At 45.2% G+C, this 21,421-nt stretch overlaps 1 protein-coding gene and 1 long non-coding RNA gene across 3 annotated transcripts in view; both read right to left on the reverse strand.

Moving 5' to 3' along the window:
• The window catches only part of LOC140204593 (protein ATP1B4-like), a 52,959-nt gene extending 46,045 nt beyond the window's left edge, over positions 1 to 6,914 (reverse strand). Inside the window, exons 1-3 of one of the 2 annotated variants that reach the window (XM_072271319.1) lie at positions 6,568 to 6,914; positions 6,299 to 6,365; positions 2,667 to 2,714 (exon numbers count right to left, since the gene is read on the reverse strand). In XM_072271319.1, coding sequence (XP_072127420.1) covers positions 2,667 to 2,714; positions 6,299 to 6,361 — 111 coding nt within the window. In that variant the 5' untranslated portion in view covers positions 6,362 to 6,365; positions 6,568 to 6,914. The remainder of the gene's footprint in view (positions 1 to 2,666; positions 2,715 to 6,298; positions 6,366 to 6,567) is intronic. The other variant, XM_072271320.1, reaches the window with a different exon arrangement.
• Positions 6,915 to 9,563: 2,649 nt separating this feature from the next.
• On the reverse strand, positions 9,564 to 20,700 carry LOC140204594 (uncharacterized). The gene is made up of 3 exons (XR_011887679.1): positions 20,596 to 20,700; positions 17,923 to 18,104; positions 9,564 to 9,717 (listed from the first exon to the last, which is right to left on the reverse strand). It is a non-coding gene; the product is annotated as an uncharacterized lncRNA (long non-coding RNA).
• Between the last annotated feature and the right edge of the window lie 721 nt (positions 20,701 to 21,421).

A 21,421-nucleotide genomic window follows, 5' to 3' on the forward strand; every position in this document is an offset into this window, starting at 1 on the left:
AAACCAGGGTACCCAGAGGAAACACGTGGTTACGGGGAGAACGTACAAACTCCTTACAGGCAGTGGTGGGAATTGAACCCCAGTTGCCTGAAATGTAAAGCGTTGTGCTAACCACTGCACTACCATGCCAACCATAAAGCCCAGGATGTATTGAGTAGAAAGTAGGCAAGTTTTGATACAACAGTACAGGGTCCTGGTGTAACCTTGGTCTCAGTATTTAAGGAAGGAAGTGTTTACATAGGACACAATACAAGGAAGGTTCCTGGGATGAAACAACACACACAAAATACTTCTCCTCTGTCATCAAATTTCTGAATTGACCATGACCCATGAACTCAACCTCACTTTTTGCTCTTTTTTTAATATATTTCTTATTGAACTTATAGTATTTTTTTTGTATTGTACTGTACTGCTGCCATGAAATAGAAAATTTCACAATAATGTCACTGATAATAAACCCAATTCTGATTCGGAATTAATTTGAGGCAGAGATTGACAGACATTTGAATTACAAGTGTGAAAGAGAGGAAAATTTATACAGAGCCAAGAGTGGATTAGCATTGATCCTTACTGAATGATGAAATGGTATTGAGGACCAACTGGCCGACTCATGTTTCTATTTTGATGTTACTCATGCTCTTAATCCATAGTCCTACAGATGACTCCTCAAGAGCTCATCCAAGTCTTTTTTTAAAAGTGGAGAGGATTTCATTGCCCATACAGATAACATTTGCTACTCACAGCACCCAGCGAATGAAATGAACTGTCCTTGCTCCTCCCGAATCCTTCAATAATTACACCTATACCCCGAGTTACTGATCTTTCTGCGAAGAAAATATGTCTAAACCGCTCATAACTTTAGACACCTTAATTAATCAAGAGAAAAATCAACCCAGCTCACAATTCTATAAGTTTTTTGTTAATCGCTCTGTATTTACTCTCTTCCTTTCAACAGCCATTGATTACCAATATCAAGGATCAAAACGTTCTTTTTTAATATCGTATCTGCTCTCTAACAAACATTTATTTCCACATTTCAGCCCTTTAATATGATAACTATAAAGTATGAAGATGATGCCACAAGGCAATAAAAATCTATTTCTGAGAAGCCATTAAACAGCCTCTGGATATTTGAGTGTGTTCTTACTGTCATTGGAATTTTCCCACATTTTCGCTTAAAGTTTGTCCTTACTATTACAGGGAGTAGCCTCCCAAACCATCAAGGACACCGCCAAAAGGTGGCTCCTCAAGGTGACATCAACCATTAAGGACCCCAGAACCCGGGACATGTCCTCTTCTCATTACTACCATCAGGTAAAAGTACAGGAGCCTGAACACTGACACATAATGTTTTAGGAACAGATTCTTCCCCTCTGCCATCAAATTTCAGAATGACCCATGAACACTAACTTATTTCTCTTTTGCACTATTTATTATTGTAACTTACAGTATTTTTTAATGTATTGCTGCTGAAAAATAACAAATATAATGAAATATGCCAGTGACAGTAAACCTGATTCAAGATTCCTATTCTGATACTAAACCGCAATACTTCCCTCCTACTCTTTGACCCCAAATCCCGACCTGCTCAGAAAATTATCTTCCCGGTCCTGCAGTCTTTCTGTCCATGGTAGCATCTAATGGACGTTTATTAAACCCGACTGATCCAAAGTGGGCTATCTCACATTGTTAGGGCAATATTTGACCACAGTTTCACCTTTGACATTCCATTGCTACTATTAGACTGTGCACCGAAATTTATAGAGGCGAGTTGTGTGAATATGGAGAGAAGAGGTTTTACTGGCCATATGCTCTAAGCACTTAATTCCAATCCTCAGGCTCCTTCTTGGAATCCAGATGAACAGGGAGTCTTTGGAAACGGCCACAACAACGGGATTGGGTAAGGAACCAGCTGCTTTAGTGTTCAAAGCTAATTTATTATCAAGATACATATATGTCACCATATACCCAAAACCCCGAGATTCATTTTCTTGCAGGCATACTCAATAAATCCAATAAGCATAATTGAGTCAATGAAAGATTGCACCAACAGGACAACCAGTGAGCAAAAACAACAAACTGTGCAAATACAAAATGAAATAAATAATAATATTACTAATAAACAAGCAATAACTATCGAGAACCTGAGATGACGAGTCCTTGAAAGTGAGTCCATAGGCTGTGGGAACAGTTCAGTGACAGGGTGAGTGAGTGAGTGAAGTTGAATGAAGTTATCTCCTCTGGTTCAACAGCCACTTGAGGGGTAATCAAGTGGGAACATGGAATTAGATCATGTGATTCTATAAGAGAGCTCAAACCCATGGAATCTGTTTCCCAATTTATTGAGATCAGTTCCATAAACCAGGGGTTCAAGATTCCTGACACCTGGCATTGATTCCTAGACAGGATTAAATTGCAAGGTATTCTTGGAATGGGCAGGGACCTGACGTTGTGGAAGAAAATACCAAGTAGGTTGGAAGGAAGCACCTCTAATTCCTCCCAAGTCATAAACAGTGGTGTAAAAGTGTTTTGTCTTTGCCTGAAGTTTCCATTGCCTTCAGTATGCTGCTGTGCTCAGTAAACCTCCATGCTCAGGTCAAACAAGATGCGAGAATCCAAATCAGTATAAGATTTAAATAACCAACCACCTTTGTGGAGAAAGTCACCTTTAGATCTTCTGCTGCTGCGAGTCTTGTTTCCTCTGAATCTTGACCCTTCAGCCAAAGAGTAAAGTTTATTACTGGCTAACCTGTTTGGACTCCTCATTATTACGAGCACCTTCATCTCATGTCCTTGCACAGAGTTGGTCCAACAGCCCATCATGTCCATACCAAACTTCACAGATCTACCTATCCTAATCCTATCTACCAGATCAGTACCAGATGCTAGCATTTACACTGGTTTAAGGAGATCTGGATGGGTCCATGGATAGGAAAGGTTTAGAACAGGGGTTTCCAATCTGGGGTCCATGGACCCCTCAGTTAACGGTAGGAGTCCATGGCATAAAAAAGTTTGGGGACCCCTGGTTTAAGGTATATAGGCAAATGAGACTAGGTCAAGAAGGCACTTGGTTGGCATGGATGAGTTAGGATGAAGGGCTGTTTCCTTGCTCTGACCCCTTGGTCCATTATCTTATATGCCTTCACCAATTAAGATGATCTCCATGTTTCTACAGATTTCTACAGATGTACTGTGGAGGACATTTTAACTGGTTACATCTGCAAATGCACAGGGCCAGAGAAAGCTGTAGAGAGTGTACACTCAACCAGCTCTATCATGGCCATTTGCCTCCTCTCTGTTAAGGAAACCTTCAAAAAGTGATGCCTCAGAAAGGCAGGATCCATCATTCAGGACTTCCTCCACTCAGGACATGCCCTCTTCTCATTGCTACCAGAGAGGAGGGACAGGGACCTGCAGACATACCCTCAATGATTCAGGAACAGCTTCTCTCCCTAGGCCATCAGATCTCTGAATGGGGTCCATGGATGCTACCTCACTATTTTTCCTTTTTAAACTAAGTATTTATTTTTACATATTTCTTATTGTAATTTATAGTAATATATTGCACTCTATTGCTCTTGCAAAACAACAGATTTAACACATGTCAATGATAACAAGCCCAATTCTTATCCTGAGCTCATCCAGATACATGTTAAATATGAGCTTCTATCTCCAACAGTCCGTTGAATTCTATATTCTAAACACCGTCCAGGTGGAAAAAAAAATACTTCTTCTAAACCCCTCTAGCCTCCTATCTTAACTTTACATATATGCCCTCATTTTAAATACTCCTGCTTTAGAGAAAAATCTGATCCCTACCTTTTCAATTCTGTATACATCAGGTCACCGCCAACCTCCTCCACTCCAAGAAGAGAAAATGCAGCCTATCCAGTCACTCCTCATTATGGGACCATTAAATCCTGCAACATCTGAATGACCTCTGTATCCTCTCCAGTGCAACGCATACCTCTGAGCATGTAGTGACCAGACCTACATGACGGTCTCTGACTGTGGCCTAACCAATACTTTATACAATTGTAGCATAACTTGCCTTTATATTCTATATCCTTGCCAATGAAGGCAAGCATTGCTCCCTTTAAACTGCACGCTAACTGAAATGTCCCCACGCACATAGCCTCCGTTGCCGTGTGGTTGGAATTTTCTTTTATAAAATGTTTTATTAAAGCCTCATGCAATTTTCAGGCCATTTAAAAATTTCCTACTTAGAGCAATGGCTGGTTTATGTGGCTGTAAAAAAAAAAAATCGAGGGAAGGTTGAAGGCAAGTATCCCATATGTTTTCTTCACCACCTCATTCTCCTGTGTTGTGACCGTCAGGGGTTATTGGACTTGTAAACCTTGATACTTCAATACTAATTATTAATCTACTAATACTAATTATTACCCTTATTAATCTGCCCAAGATGCATTACCTCAGAATTAGGTTTATTATCTGGTGAGATTTGTTGTTTTGCGGCAGCAGTGATGCAATAGTCTAAGTTTCAGTAAGAATTATATTAAAATAAAGCATAAGTGAGTTTTTGTTCATGGGCTACGGTCTGTTCAGAAATCTGATGACAGAGAGGAACAGGCTGCTCCTAAAGTGTTGAGTGTGGGTCTTCAAGCTCCTCTACCTCCTCCCTGATGGTAATAATGCAAAGAGAGCACGTCTGGGATGGTAAGGGTCCTTCGTGATGGACAAATAGCTTGCATTTATTAGGATTAAATTCCATCTGCCATTGCTCTGCCCAACCCATCACCATCTATCTGTAGCCCATGACTACATTATCTTCACAATCAACAGTAATTTTTGTGTCATCTGTGACCTTACTAATCACCAATAGCCACTAACTTCCAGTCACCAAAACAACATCTTACTTGGCACTTAACCAAACATTTTATGGATCACAACACCTCCTCAATCTTCATTTATCCCCACAAAGAACAGGTTATTTAAACTTGGTTTGCCATTTTTCCCTATCAGTGCTGGCTTCCAGTTATTACTCCATGCTTATCCAATGACTTTGACCTAGATCATTACTTTCAAATACTTCCCAGCATTAAGCTTAAACTGACTGGCCATTTTCGCTTGTTATTATTTTATTTCTCTCTAAAATTTCTCTGCAGATTTACCGGTGCGGACAATGAGATTTAGGAGCAGATTTGGGCCAGTTGGTCCACTGAGTCTACTCTGCAATTTAATCATGGCTGATTTATTATCTCCCTCAACCCCAGTCTCCTGCCTTCTCCCCATAACCTTTGGCACTGTGACTTTTACATCCATCTTACTGACTTAAACTGCACAGAGCAGTCTAATATTATCTCCAAGCTATTAGATCCTGTCCGTAAAACCTGCAGGACATCCACTTTCCAGTAGAGCCATTCTGGCCATCATCAATATGATGACCACTCAGCAAATCTCTCCCCACCAAGCACAACCTACACCACTTCCTCTCTTTAGCTGAGGCACAAGAGACTGCAGGTGCTGGAGTCCAGAGCAACACGCAAGGTGCCAGGGGAACTCAGCAGATCAGGCAGAACCCATGAAGGGACATGAACAGTTAGTTGACCACCTACTCCCCTCCATAGATGCTCCTGGCCTACTGATTACCCCAAGCTCTTTGTCTGTTGCTCCCGTCCCTCTCTTTCTCAATTGCTTTGGATCTGGAAATATTTTAAGTTGACTCTCTCCTAGTGTAAGGCAGACTCAAATTACCCTGATATCATGATCCTAGATGACTATTTGGGTTTGTGCACCACTAATCTTATTTTTCATATGCCATGCCTTTAGACGCAGGCACCGTTAAGCTCTCATGAATCTTAATACTGCACTATTTCTCAATCTAGTGACGTCTGTCTCCCCCAGTCTCCCTGCCCTCGCCAACGTTATCTGCCAGCCTCTTCCTGGAAACCTCGCCCCCTTTCAGGATGGGATACAGAAACGTTGTAAGAGAAGGTGGTGGGTAGTGTGTGAATTAACCGAAAAGACTGATGGATGAATGGAGTCTCTTTAATCCTAGTACCCGCTTCCTCAAACTTTCTTCAAAATATGTTAGTACAAACTAAATCAATGTTTTCATTTTAAAAGCAACTAGTGTTTAAAATATTATTTATTTATAAAATAGCGCGTGTTCTGAGAAAACATGTATTTGTGTTTACAAGATCACTGAACAGTATCTTTCTTTATGATTTTTACTTCAAGCACGTTTAGTTATATGAAAATCAATCTTTCCTAAGCATAATGATGACAAAAAAAATTGTATTGAAACGACTGTACTAAAACACCACAGGTCACTTACCGGCGTTTTAGCATCGTTCCCCAGGTGTTCCTCTCCGCCTCCAGTCACCGAGTTCGTCGCCATGGCTCTTTAATAAGAATGTTTTTAAAAAATGACCAAAAGCAAATATATTGGCATTTTCTCAACCAAGTGTACGGAAACATTGGCTGGGCAGAAAGAACTGAAAATGACTAAAACTCCACCGGCTCTCGCCAGAAAAACTGATTTTGTTTTCTGGGCGAGAGGTGGGGTTCTGGAAGTAAATCTCGTTGAAAATCAAACCAAAGTACCTTAGTTTTCCGGGCGGCGGTGGAACGACAGTTCCGCGTCGTGAAGATGACCTTGTGCCGAGGGATTGAATTTAAGGGTCAGAAAATAACCAGCTCCCATCAGAAAGCTGACGTCGGAACAGGAACACCTCGGGATCAAGATGGAGTCCCTTTACCCTTTAATTTTCTCCTGGTATCTGGAATTATGTAAACTTCTCAAACTGTATGACATTCGCTTTTTTTCCGTGTGGGAAATGCTCTTCAATGTATTACTTAAAACACACACACACACACTCCTTTCTGATTCCTGTGTAAGACAATTCTTTTTTAGTCAATGTGTTGCTGTCAATCAGTTCCTAAGAGCACTGGTAAATTCTAACCGGCTTGAGGATCTATATTTAACACACTGCTCCGGAGTTCTGTAAGATGGGGTCAATTTCCTTGAAGTAGAGTTCAGCAAAACTTACCCAGAATTACTAAGGGCCAAATGCATACAACGTAAACAATGACAGATGCCCCTCAATATCCCGTTTTCCTGTTAAAACTTGCAGTGAGGTGTTCAAACCAATGAACTTTCCAGAGAGGGAATGAAACCAAGCAAAACGATTCTATTGATCAAGAAGTCATGACCAAGTGTTAGAACAATAGAGAAAAAAAAACTTTCTCACAGTTTAATTGAAACCTATTGGTGATACTTGCTATATTCTGCGGGCTGTTGTCGCCTGGTATAATCTAACCTCGCTTGTTTGTGTGTTGATAGACTGTTCGCACAGTTTGTGTGACACTGTTCTTCAGCAAACCTGGAGTTTGTCCGACAGCTAATTGCTGAGTACTTGGAAAATCTCCGTACTGAAATCCTCACACACGTCCAGAAAAAAACTCATCGTTTGGTTCGGTTACCATGTCTTTTTTTCCAGTAATCGATGTTTCAAAAAGTCAATTCGAGTCTGATTGTACAATTTAAGTTTTCCCCCATAAAAAATGTAATATTAATGAGGATGGGCGCATTAATATCAATAAGATTGAGAGAGTACAGAGATAATTTTTCAGCGACGTGGCCGGGACTTGAGGACGTGAGTTGGAGGGAAAGGTTGAATAGATTAGGACTGTAATCCCTGGAGTGTAGAAGAATGAGAGGATTTGATAAATTATGAGGGGATATAGATAGGGTAAATGTAAGCAGTCTTTTTTTCCTCTGAGAGTGGGTGAGAATAGAACTGGAGGTCATGGGTTAAGGGTGATAGGTGAAATGCTTAAGGGGAACATGAGGGGGAATTTCTTCACTCAGAAGGCGGCGAGAGTGACGAGCTGTCAGCAGAAGTGATCCGAGGTCAGTTCGCAGGCTGATCAGCATCTGCGAACAGTTCGAGCTAGCGACGGGGGCCAGGCTCAACCGCACGAAGAGCGAAGCCATGCTCTTCGGCAACTGGCCAGACCGATCCAGCGTCCCCTTCACCATCAGGTCTGACCATGTGAAGGTGTTGGGGATCGGGTTCGGAGGGGCCGAGGCGTGCAACAAGAACTGGCGGGAGCGGACTGCCAAGGTGAAACAGAAACTGGGACTGTGGGGAGCGCGCTCCCTGTCGATAACGGGCAAGAACCTGGTCATCAGGTGTGAGGTGCTCTCAGGGCTGCTGTACTTGGCGCAGGTCTGGCCCGTCCCCCGCTCCTACAGCTCGGAAATCACCCGGGCTGTCTTCAGATTCGTCTGGGGATCCAAGATGGAGCGGGTGAGACGGACCGCCATGCACAAGTCCCTGGACAATGGGGGCAAGAACGTCCCCAATGTCGCCCTCACCCTGATGGCCAGCTTCGTGTGTGGCTGCATCAGGTTGTGCGTGGATCCCAGATACGTGGGCACAAAGTACTACTATGTGCCCAGGTTCTACCTGTCGCCCTGGCTACGAAGGATGGGTCTGGCCCCACTCCCGCGCAACGCCCCAGTCAGCTGGTCGTTGCCCCCTTACCTGTCCTTCGTAGAAAAATTCTTCAAGACCAACGCATTTGACCACAGGGCCATCAGGCAGTGGTCGGCACGTAGTGTCCTGCAGGCACTGCAGGAGAAGGACGTGATGGACACAGTGGCGTGGTTCCCCGAGCAGACCGTCCAGTTCATCTGGCAAAATGCCTCATCGCCAGATCTCACCAACAGGCACAAAGACCTCGCCTGGCTGGCGGTGAGAGGGGCCCTCCCAGTCAGAGCCCTCCTGTACGCCTGGAACGGTTCCTCCACACCCCACTGCCCACGGGAGGACTGTAATGGGGTGGAGTCTGTGGCTCACCTCTTTCCACACTGTGGGTTCGCAAAGAAGGTGTGGAAGAGAATGAAAGGGACAGTACTAAGATTCATGCCCAGCAGCTGCGTTACCGAGGACTCCGTGATCTACGGGCTGTTCCCAGGGACGCACACGGAGACCAACATCCGGTGCTGCTGGCAGATCATCAATTCGGTGAAAGACGCTCTTTGGTCGGCCCGAAACTTGATGGTCTGCCAGCTGACGGAGATGTCCGTGACTGAATGCTGCCGACTGGCACACTCTCGTCTGCAGGAGTACGTTCTGAGGGATGCACTCAAACTTGGTGCAGCCACCGCGAAGGCCCGGTGGGGAAGGACCACAGTTTAACGTTCATCACCCGTAGGAGGGGGAGAGGTTGGGTGGGGAGGAGACCTACCCTCATCAGCGGTGTGGACAGATAATCAACATGGTGCCCAAGGAGTGGGTGGAATTGTTAATTTGGGAAAGTATTAGAGCCATTGCCTGCCTTTATGGTTGAAAAATTTGATTGTTAATAAGTCTTAACTCTTGACCAAGGGTTGAGAGTAAACGCATGATTTACTGTAAACATCTTTCATTTGTAAATGAACAGAGAGTCAACGCAAAATTTTTATTGTTAATAACTGTATTGAATAAGGACTCACAGTCAACGAATGGTTTTCTTTTCTTGTATGTAATTATTTTTATTTTGTAATATTTCTGAATAAAGTATTTTTGGGAAAAAGAAGTGATGTATGTGGGTTCAATGTCATCGCTTAAGAAAAATTTGGTTAAGTATATAGATGGGGGTGTATGTTGGGCTATGGTCCAGATGCAGATCTATGGGACTAGGCAGATTCATCGATCGGCACGAAGGATCTGCGTTTGCGCTGCGGTGCTCTATGACTCTCAGGGCCTGTAATAAGAATAGAAGAATTTTAGTCAAGGCCATATTGTCCTGTTTAAATGAAGACGGTATCCTACCCCCGCGTTTGATTCCACCCACGCTCCCCGTGCCCCAGGAGCTGTGTCCGGAGAACAGAGATTCCATTGCTCCTACTATTACAGTATTCATCACTTTTAGTGTTAATTAGTGATTAATGGTTTGAACGTGTGAAGTTACTGAGACGGGAACCAGAGAAGCGGCCAGAGTACAAACTGAAGTATTTCAAATCTGGAAGGCAGGCCTTTTAGATGAGGGAGGAAAGTTTGAAGAAGATTGTGCTGGACAGCTTTTTTTTAAAACACGGAGACTGGTAGCTGTTTGGAACAGGCTGCCAGGAGTCGTGGTGGAAACAGATACAATATTTGAACGGAATCGAAGGATAGAGAAAAGAGATTAAGTTTAATTTGGTATTGTGTTCAGCACAGACATCATGGCCCAAAGAGCTTGGCACCCCGCCCCCGGTGATGTCTCCTTCCGGTAAACAAATCTCCTTTATTCCCACCCTCACCTTCTCCTATTCCCCACTTTCCCACCTCCCTCTGTTCCCCACTCTGATCTTTTACTTCTTTTCACCTGACCTCTGGGTCCTCCCCACCTCCCCTTTCTCCCATGGTCTACTCTCCTCTCCTATCAGTTTCCTTCTTCTCCAGCCCTTGACCTTTCCCACACACCTGGCTTCACCTGTCACCTTCCAGCTAGCCTCCTACCCCTCCCTCCACCTTTTTATTCTGGCATCTTCCCCCTTCCTTCTTGGTCTTGAAGAAGGTCTTGGCACGAAACATTGACTATCAATTCATTTCCGTTGATGCTGCCTGACCTCCTGAGTTCCTCCAGCATTTTGTGTGTGTGTGGCTTTGGATTTCCAGCTTCTGCAGACTTTCCCGTGTTTGGGCTTACTTACTGCCTGTTTCACCACTGGTGTTTAGGGCAGCAATGAAGCTCCTCCATCTCTGCCTGTCCTTAACCAGTTTTGCTCTTGTTCTTGGCAGTGTTCAGGGCTTCCTTCATCATGCCTATAGCTGCCTCTCATTTTCTTTTTGCACTACTGTTAGCCATGCACGGCTCGGGTGGAGACTCAGGAATACCATCACACACAGATGTAGAAGACTTCTTTGTTGCCGTTTCTGTAACAGTTTTGTTTTACCAGTCAAGGTTGTTGGCCCTGTGCTGACCCCACGAACCTGGAGGACCGGTGGACCACTCTTAGTCTGGCCTCTAACCTTTGACCTGTTTGGCATGGGTGACCCTACCAAGAGCCAAAGCATGAAGCCCTGACTCCAGCCAACGTAGCTCTCCAGGCCATTGAGGCACGCAAGCCTCCAAACCCTACGACAAGGCTGTGGTTCCCTGGAGGGTTCCTGTGCTGTACTGAATCAGAATTAGGTTTAATATCTCTGGCATATGTCGTGAAATATGTTTGTTTTGTGGCAGCAGTACATTGCAATATATTATAAAAACTATACAATAAGAAATATATATGCCATATATAAATTATATTAATAGTGCAGAAAGAGAGTAAAAAACAGTGAAGTAGTATTCATGGATTCATTGTCCATTCAGAAATCTGATGGTAGTGGGGAAGAACCTACTCCTGACACATTGAGTGTGTGGCCTCAGGCTCCTGTACCTCATTTTGATGGTAACAATGAGAAGAGGGCATATCCTGGGTGATGGGAGTCCTTAATGATGGATGCCGCCTTTTTGAGGCATTGCTTTGTGTAGCTGCCCTCGATGCTGGGGAGGCTATATTCTATGTTGGATATCATTGAGGAGGGAACAGATGATGGAGTGGAGGAATAGTGAATGATGGTTTAGTGGGGCACAAGGCAGTGATGCTCTCACACTGAATGGGATGTGTTTCCAAAAGTGGCATTGAAAGGATGGAGGTACAGTGTGCAGGATTTATATGATTGTGCAATTTTTCAGTATTTTTGAATAAGTTTGAAAAAGGCAAATTTTGATATGCACAAACTGGGAGAACTGAAGGTTTAGGAGGACCTTGATCGTAGACTGAGTGACTGATACTTTGCAAATGGGACAGAGCTATATGCCAAACTGAAGACTGAAACCTCTTGCCACTTATCATAGCATAATGGTTATGTTCTGTCAAGCAGAGGTAAATCGGGATAAAAATTGGTCGTTGGACAGCATAAAACACACATGAAGAACAATGAAGGACAGAGAGAAAAGGACATGAAGAGAATTAGAACCACACCATTATTTGGGATATGGCAGATGTGGTTACATAAACAAGAATATCTTTTCAATTCAAAGCAGCAGATCAATTAAACTTTGTCCAGCTATTAATGAATAATAATAGAATCCAAACCTCCAAGAGAACCACAACCTTGTCGTAGGGTTTGGAGGCTTGCATGCCTCAGTGACCCAGAGAACTTTATGCTTTGGCTCATGGTATGGTCACCCTTGGCAAACAGGTCGAAGGGTAGAGGCCAGACTAAGAGAGGTCCACTGGTCCTCCAGATTCAGGGGCTCAGCTCAGGGCTAACAATCCTGACTGGTAAAACAAAATTGTTACGGAAACAGCAATGAAGAATCCTTCTACATCTAAGTGTGATGGTATTCTTGAGTCTCTAACCAGGACGTTCATGACTGACAGTAGTGAAAACCATGAGGACACGATGAAGGAAGCCCTGAACACCACCAGAGATGGAGGACCTTCATTGCTGCCCTAAATGCCAGTGGTGTATCAGGCAGTAAGTAAGTAAGTAAGTAATATAAACAAAAAGACTGTTTTCATTCATCATAGAACTTCAGCATTGTCTTTCCTTTTAACATTAAATGAATCCATGCTCTGGATAAGCTGAAGCAGGGATTGCACTGTACTTACAGTAGACTTCCAGAAAACAGTTGCTAAAGTGCCATATGAAAGATCATACAAAAAATATGAGCTCAATTGTGTAAGAATTAACATTGGTGGGGATTGGATACAAAGAGTAAATGGGTCTGTTGAGGTAGCCTCCAACCTGATGGCATGAAAATCGAGTTCTCCAACTTGGCTGCTATCCCTTTTCTTCAGTTTCTCATCCTGGCCCACTAATAACTCTTCTTCACTGGCTTATCACCTCCCCTTGGTGTCCCTCCTCCTTCCCTTTCTCCCATGATCCACTCTCTCTTCAAATCAGATTCCTTCTTCTCCAGACTTTTGCTTTTTCCACCTATCACCTCCCAGTTTCTTATTTCATTCCGTACCCCTCCTCCTCACCTGGCTTCACCTATCACCTTCTAACTTGTACTCCTTTGCCTCCACTACCTTCTTATTCTGGCATCTTCCCCATTCCTTTCCAGTTCTGATGAAGGGTCTCAGCCCAAAACGTCGACTCTGTTCATTTCCATAGAGGCTGCCTGACCTGCTGAGTTCCTTCAGCAATTTTTTTTGTTGAGATACAGTGAGGAATAGGCCCTTCCAGCCCTTTGAACCTTGCCACACAGCAATCTCCGATTTCCAGGACGTCTCAAATGCCCTCTTTCTTTAAAGATCGTGGTTTCTCTTGTGCCATCATCAATGATGCCCTCACCCGCATCTCCTCCATTTCCCCCACTTCGGCCCTCACCCCATCCTCCCGCCTCCACAACAGGAACATAGTTCCCCTTGTCCTCACTTACCACCCCACCAGCCTCCGGATACAGCACATTATCCTCCGCAACTTCCGCCACTTTCAACAGGACCCCACCACTAAGCACATCTTTCCCCCTCCACCCCTCTCCACTTTCCGCAGGGATCATTCCCTCCACGACTCCCTGGTCCACACATCCCTCCCCACGGATCTCCCACCCGGCACTTATCCCTGTAAGCGTAAGTGCTACACCTGTCCCTACACGTCCATTCAGGGCCCCAAGCTGTCCTTCCAGGTGAGGCAACACTTCACTTGTGAGTCTGTTGGGGTCATCTGTTGCATCCAGTGCTCCCTGTGCGGCCTCCTCTACATCGGTGAAACCCAACGCAGATTGGGGGACCGCTTCATCGAGCACCTCCACTCCGTCTGCCAAAACAGACAGGATCTCCCAGTTGCCACCCACTTCAACTCTGCTTCACACTCCCATTCAGATATGTCCATACATGGCTTCCTCTACTGCCATGATGAGGCCAAACTCAGGTTGGAGGAGCAACACCTCATATACTGTCTCGGTAGTCTCCAGCCCCTTGGTATGAACAAGAATTCTCCAACTTCCGGTAATTCCCTCCCCCTCCCTTCCCCTATCCCTACGTCACTCTGCCCCCTCCCCCAGCTGCCTATCACCTCCCTCATGGTTCCGCCTCCTTCTACTACCCATTGTGTTTTCCCCTATTCCTTCTTCACCTTTCCTGCCTATCCCCTTCCTGCTTCCTCTCCCCCACCCCTTTATCTTTCCCCTTACTGGTTTTTCACCTGGAACCTACCAGCCTTCTCCTTCCCACCCTCTCCCCACCTTCTTTATAGGGCCTCTGCCCCTTCCCTCTTCAGTCCTGACGAAGGGTTCCAGCCCGAAACGTTGACTGATCATTTCCACGGATGCTGCCCGACATGCTGAGTTCCTCCAGCGTGTTGTGAGTGTTCCCAATCTCCGATTTAATCCTAGCCTAATTATGGGATAATTTACAATGACCAATTAATCTACTAACCACTACACTACTGCGCTGCCCCACTTTGAGTACGTGCTGTTCTGGATTTCCAGCATCTGCAGAAACTTTTGTATAAAAGGATCTTCTACTGGTTGCCAAGATGAGATGAGTGATGTGCCACAAGGACTGGTGCTGAGGCCTTAACTATAATTAACATGAATGAAAGCAACAAAGGTGTGGCTGAGGAAGACACGAAGATCGGTAAGAAAGCATGTTGTAAAGAACAATAAAAAAAACCTCCACAAGAAAACACAAACAACAGGAATTCTGCAGATGCTGGAAATTCAAGCAACACACATCAAAGTTGCTGGTGAACGCAGCAGGCCAGGCAGCATCTCTAGGAAGACGTTTCGGGCCGAGACCCTTTGCCAGGACTAACTGAAAGAAGAGCTAGTAAGAGATTTGAAAGTGGGAGAGGGAGGGGGAGATCCAAAATGATAGGAGAAGACAGGAGGGGGATATGAGAGGATCATGGGACAGGAGGCCTAGGGAGAAAGAAAAGGGGGGGGAACCCAGAGGATGGGCAAGGGGTATAGTGAGAGGGACAGAGGGAGAAAAAGAATGTGTGTATATAAATAAATAATGGATGGGGTAGGAGGGGGAGGTGGAGCATTAGCGGAAGCTTGAGAAGTCAATGTTCATGTCATCAGGTTGGAGGCTACCCAGACGGAATATAAGGTGTTGTTCCTCCAACCTGAGTGTGGCTTCATCTTTACAGTAGAGGAGGCTGTGGATAGACATATCAGAATGGGAATGGGACTTGGAATTAAAATGTGTGGCCACTGGGAGATCCTGCTTTCTCTGGCGGACAGAGCGTACGTGTTCAGCAAAACGATCTCCCAGTCTGCGTCGGGTCTCGCCAATATGTAGAAGGCCACATCGGGAGCACCGTACGCCTACACAAAAAGACCTCACTTGAATGGACAGAAAGATATAGTTTTTTAAAAAGAAGAGGTACTTTGGAAGGTGTTGGTATTCAAAACGGCCTGAGGGGTTAGCAAGCAATTAGGAAAGAAAACAGTTTATTGATCTTAAGCAGTTCACACAAAATGCTGGAGGAACTCAGCAGGTCAGGCAATATCTATGCAAATGAATAAACAGTCGATGGTTTGGGCCGAGGCCCTTCTTCAGGACTGGAAAGGAGGAGGAAAGATGACAGAATAAAAAGGTGGATGGGGGGGCAGGAAGGAAGATAGCGAGAGGGTGATAGGTGAAGCCTGTTGGGTGGGAACGGTAAAGGGCTGGAGAGGAAGAAATCTGATAGGAAAGAAGAGTGGACCATAGGAGAAAGGGAAGGAGGAGAGGACCCAGGCGGAGGTGATAGGCAGGTGAAAAGAGGTAAGTGGCCAGAGTGGGGATTAGAAGAGGGGAAGGGGAGGGGATTTTTTTTACCAAAAGGAAAAGTCAATATTCATGCCATCTGGTTGGAGGCTACCCGGATGGAATATAAGGTGTTGCTCCTCCACCTCAAGGATAGCCTCATCGTGGCTCAAGAGGAGGCCATGGACTGACATGTCGAAACAGGAAAGGGAATTAAAATGTTTGGCCACCTGGAAGTTCTGCATTTGGCAGATGGAATGGAGGTGCTCGATGAAGCGGTCCCCCAGCTTACAAGGAGTCTCACCAATATAGATAAGTTCACATTGGGATCACCAGACATAATAGACAACCCATCGGGTTTGCTGGTGAAGTGTTGCCTCATCTAGAAGGACAGTTTGGGCCCTGAATGGAGGTGAATGGGGCAGGTGTAGCACTTTGACCACTTGCAGGGATAAGTGCCGGGAGGGAGGTTAGTGGGGAGGGACGAATGGACAAGGGAATCACAGAGGAAGCGTCTCTGCGGAAAGCAAAGTGTGGGGAAGAGGTAAAGATATATGTTTGGTGGTAGGATCCCTTTGGAGGTGGCGGAAGCTGCGGAGAACGTTGTGTTGGATGCGGAGGCTCGTGGGGTGGTAGATAAGGACTAGAGGAACTCTATCGCCGTTAAGGCGGCAGGAAGATGGGGTGAGCACGGATGTTCAGGAAATGGAGGAGATGCAGCTGAGGCCAGCATCAACGGTGGGGAAAGAGAAACCCTGTTCTTTGAAGTTTATTGATCCTTATTCCAAGGGGATTTGATTAAAAGAGTAGAGGTGTATTGCTCCAATTATATACAGTTCTGATGAAACTGCATCTGTATCTACTATCGTGTGTAGGTCTGTACACCCCATCCACAGAAGGATCAGGAACATAGAACAGTACATCACAAGACAGACTCTCTGGCCCATGATGTTCTGCCAACCTTTAAACCTACTCCAAGATCAGTCTAATCCCTCCCTCCCACATGGCCTCTATTTCTCTTTCATCCTTGTGCCTATCTAAGACTGTCTTAAATGTGCCTAATGTATCTGTCTCTACCACCAACCCCGGCTAATGGTACTTCTTTTGGCTGTATTCATGTACGGTTGAATGACAATTACACTTGAACATGGCTGCCCAATATACCTACGCAAGAGAGAGTGCAGTGGAAGTTCACCTGCCTGGTTCCTAGTGTCGAGGTTTTGTTGCATGAGGAAAAATTAAGCAGACTGGACCTGCGCTCCCTAAGGTTTAGAAGAATGATGTGATCTCTTTGAAACATTATTTTTATTGGTTTGGCAGCTTAGACACAGGAATGTGCTGTCCCTGGCTAGGATGTTTGACACCAGTAGTCAGACTCTCAAAATGAGAGGTTGAAAAATTGTGACATTGAGAAGAAATCTTCTCTGGAGTTTCACATCAGAACATAAGAAACAATCAATCTGTTGAGCCTACTCTGTTATTGTTTTACCTTGTTCTACCTCAATGAACTCTGCAATGATCTGAATGAACAGTATGCAAAGCAAGCATTTCTCTCTCCCTCTCTCCTTCCCTCCCTCCCTCTCTCTCTCCCTCCCTCTCTCTCTCTTCCTCCCTCCCTCCCTCTCTCTCCCTCTCCCTCTCCCCCCTCTCCCCCCTCTCCCCCCCTCTCCCCCTCTCTCCCTCTCTCTCCCCCTCTCTCCCTCACTCTCTCTCCCCCCTCCCTCTCTCCCTCCCTCTCTCCCTCTCTCTCATAAACCAACCCTAATTCATTAAGATCATGGCTGATCCAATCTTGGCCTCAAAACTGCATTCTCACACATCTTCAGACCACTTGACTCCTTCTTGGTGTAACACCAAGTTCTGCTTTGCACGCTCAGTAACTGTCTCCGTACCTCTACAGGCTGCAGAATTCTAAATGTTCATGAGCACTGAGAGAAGAAACTTCCTCAGTTCTGTCTGAAATGAGTACATTGTTATGGACCCACATACAGCTCTCCATTTACACAAATCCTAACCTAACCCATTTTATTTTCTCCATTCCTCATCAACAATCCTCGGCCTCACCCATCACCACCGCCAAGATTCTATCACACATGTACTGGCTGATTGACTTATCAACTTGAATCAGGTTTGATTAATATCACTGAAATAAGTTTTGAAATATGTTGTTTTGTGGCAGCATTATATTGCAGTACATTATTTTTTTTAAAAAACCTATAAATTACAGTACTTACTGTCCATTATGCCGCTGGCGTTTAGGGCAACAACGAACGTCCTCTATCTCTGGCGGTGTTCAAGGCTTCCTTCATCATGTCTATAATTCCCTTTCGGTTTTCACTAGTCAGTCGGCAAATCCCAGATGGAGACTTGGGAATACCATCACAGTCAGACGTAAAAGGATTCTTCATTGCTGTCTCTGCAACAATATTATTTTACCAGTCAGGGTTGTGAGCCCTGATCTAACTCCCTGAACCTGGAGGACCGGTGGGCCACTCTTAGTCTAGCCTCTAACCTTTGACCTGTCTGGCATGGCTGACCCCCACCAAAAGCCAAAGCATGAAGCCTTGACTCTAGTCAATGTGGTTCTCTGGGTTACTGAGGCACGCAAGCCTCCAAACCACAAGTTTGGGGTCCTCTTGGAGGATAAATTACAATAAGAAATATATATAAATTTATTTAAATAAGTAGTGCAAAAACTGAGGAAAAGAGGAAAAAAAATAAGGTAGTGAATGCACGTGGGTTTATTGTCCATTTAGAAATCTGATGGCAGAGGGGATGAAGCTGTTCCTAAAACACCGAGTGTGTGTCCTCAGGCTCCTGTGGCTCCTGTACCTCCTCTCTGATGGTAGCCATGAGAAGAGGGCAAGTCCCAGGTGATGGGATGCTGCCTTTTGAAGCTGGGGAGACCGGTGCCCATGATGGTCAACTGTACCCCTTCCTGTAGACGCTGCCTGATGTGCTGCGTTCACCAGCATTTTTTTGTGTGTGTTCCCATGATGGAGCCGGCTGAGTTTGCAACTTTCCGTAGCTTTCCCCGACCCTGTGGAGTGGCCCCTCCATGCCAGAGGGGGACACAACCAGTCAGAACGCTCTCCACGGTACATTAGGTCTGCACTGTTTTTGGGATTCATTTCAAGAGGATGAGAATATAAAAGCAAGGATGTAACATTGAGATTTTATAAAACACTGGTGATGCCTCACTTGGAGTATTGTGAGCAGTTTTGGGTTCCTTATCTTAAAAAGGATATGCTGAAACTGGCGACCATGCAAAGGAGGTTCATGAAAATAATTCCAGGATTGAACAGCTCATCATATGAAGAGTGTTTGATGGCTCTGGGGCTGTATTCATTGGAATTTAGAAGAGTGAGGGGTAACATCATTGAAACCTGTCAAGGTGAAAGGCCTTGTAGAGTGGTTGTGCAGAGGTTTCCTATAGTGGGAGAGTCTTAGACCAGAGGTCACAGCCTCAGAATAGAGGGGTGTCCTTTTAGAACAGAGATGAGGAGAAATTTCTTTAGCCAGAGTGGTGAATCTGTGGAATTCTCTGCCACACACAGATATGAAGGCCAAGTCTTTAAGGCAGAAGTTGATAGGGCCTTGATTGGTCAGGGCATGACAGGATATGGGGAGAAGGCAGGAGAATGGGGCTGAGAGGGAAATTGGATCAGCCATGATGAAATGGTGGAGTAGACTTGATGGGCCAAATGGCCTAATTCTGCTCCTATTTCTTATGGGATGTGGGAGGAAGCTCTAGCACGTGGAGGAAACCCCAAGCACATGGAGGAAACCCGGGCACGTGGAGGAAACCCGGGCACGTGGAGGAAACCTGAGCACGTGGAGGAACTCCAGCTGCAGTGCTGTCGACAAAAAAGCCTTGCAGAAGGTGGTTAGGGGAGCAGAGAAGGTTATTGGGGTCTCCCTACCTTCTGTCCAAGACCTCTTTCAGAGTCGATGCCTCCAGAAGACACAGTACATCATTAAAGACCTCTCACACCCTCTCCATGAACTGTTTGTTCTTCTGCCATCAAGCAAACGTTACAGAAGCATCAAAACTAAAACCACAAGGCTACTAAACAGCTTCCTCCCACAGGCAGTCAGACTGCTAAATAGCTGCTCTACCTGACTCTGCTTTGGACACTTTTAACTTGCACTGGACTCTTATAACTGATTTTAACTGACATGTGGCTGTTGTGTTTTACTATTTATTGTTATGTTTATTATTTAGTGTTGCACTCACAGAGCTGATGTACGGTTAGAATGACAATAAAGATTTTTTGAATCTTGAATCTTTAAACCCGAGCACGTGGAGGAAACCCGGGCACGTGGAGGAAACCCATGTGATAACAGGGACAATGTAGTAATTCCACACTGACTGAAGCGAGATGAGGATTGAACCTGGCTCACCAGAGGTGTGGGCTCACTACTGTGCTTCCCTTGCAGTTCATAGTTACTCAGTACTGGGCAACTGGACCTAAACGCAATTTGTTGCACCCACAATGGTTCCACTGCAACAGGAAGTGGAGAATGTTTTTGGTTCTAGGAGTTAATGTTATTCTATTTCGAGATACAGCACGGAACAGACCCTTTCAGTCCAAACCACACTGCCCAGCAACACACCTGCTCTAACCCGAGCCTAATCACGGGACAATTTACAATGACCAGTTAGCCTGCTAACCGGTACACGGCCGGACTGCGGGAGGAGCTGGAGCACACGGAGGAAACCCACGCGTTCAGAGGAGGGTTCGACATGCTCCTTACAAACAGAACCGGAATTGAACTCTGAACTCCGAATCTCGAGCCGCATTAGCGTTGCGCGAACTCTGAATCATCGTCGTTATCGTTATGTACCGTGTCTGTATGATGTAGGCGACATGATGAATTTTTCTGCGTAAGTGATTGGTCATTACCTTCTTCTGGGCGGTGTCTTTACAAGACGGGTGACCCCAGTCAACCCCAATACGTTTCAGAGATCGTCAGCTATCAATGGTCGTATAACCGGAACCTGTGATATGTATCAGCTGCTCATACGACCATCACCACCACCTCCCATGGCTTCACTTGACCCTGACCCAGGCCGGGGGGGGGCGCTAATCAGGAGCTACACCTTGGCCAAGGGTGACCTGCAGAGGGAAGGAGCACCTTACACCTCCTTTGGTAGAGACGTATCTCCACCCCGCCACTCGTAGTACTCTGAAAAGGGCACACATAATCAACAGCAGATTAAGCCAAGTCAAGTCACTTTTTATTGTCATTTCGACCATAACTGCTGGTACAGTACACAGTAAAAACGAGACAATGTTTTTCAGGACCATGGTGCTACATGAACAACACAAAAACTACACTGAACTATGTAAAACAACACAAAAACTACACCAGATTACAGACCTACCCAGGACTGCATGAAGTGCACAAAACAGTGCCGGCATTACAATAAATAGTAAGACAATATGCACAGTAGAGAGCAGTAGGTTGGTATCAATCCAGGCTCTGGGTATTGAGGAGTCTGATGGCTTGGGGGAAGAAACTGTTACATAGTCTGGTCTTGAGAGCTCGAATGCTTCGGTGCCTTTTGCCAGATGGCAGGAGGGAGAAGAGTTTATATGAGGGGTGTGTGGGATCCTTCATAATGCTGTTTGCTTTACGGATGCAGCGTGTGGTGTAAATGTCTGTAATGGCGGGAAGAGAGATCCCGATGATCTTCTCAGCTGACCTCACTTTCTGCTGCAGGTCTTG

This window comes from Mobula birostris, chromosome 10, assembly GCF_030028105.1.
Source record: "Mobula birostris isolate sMobBir1 chromosome 10, sMobBir1.hap1, whole genome shotgun sequence".
Classification (NCBI taxonomy): Eukaryota; Metazoa; Chordata; class Chondrichthyes; order Myliobatiformes; family Myliobatidae; genus Mobula; species Mobula birostris.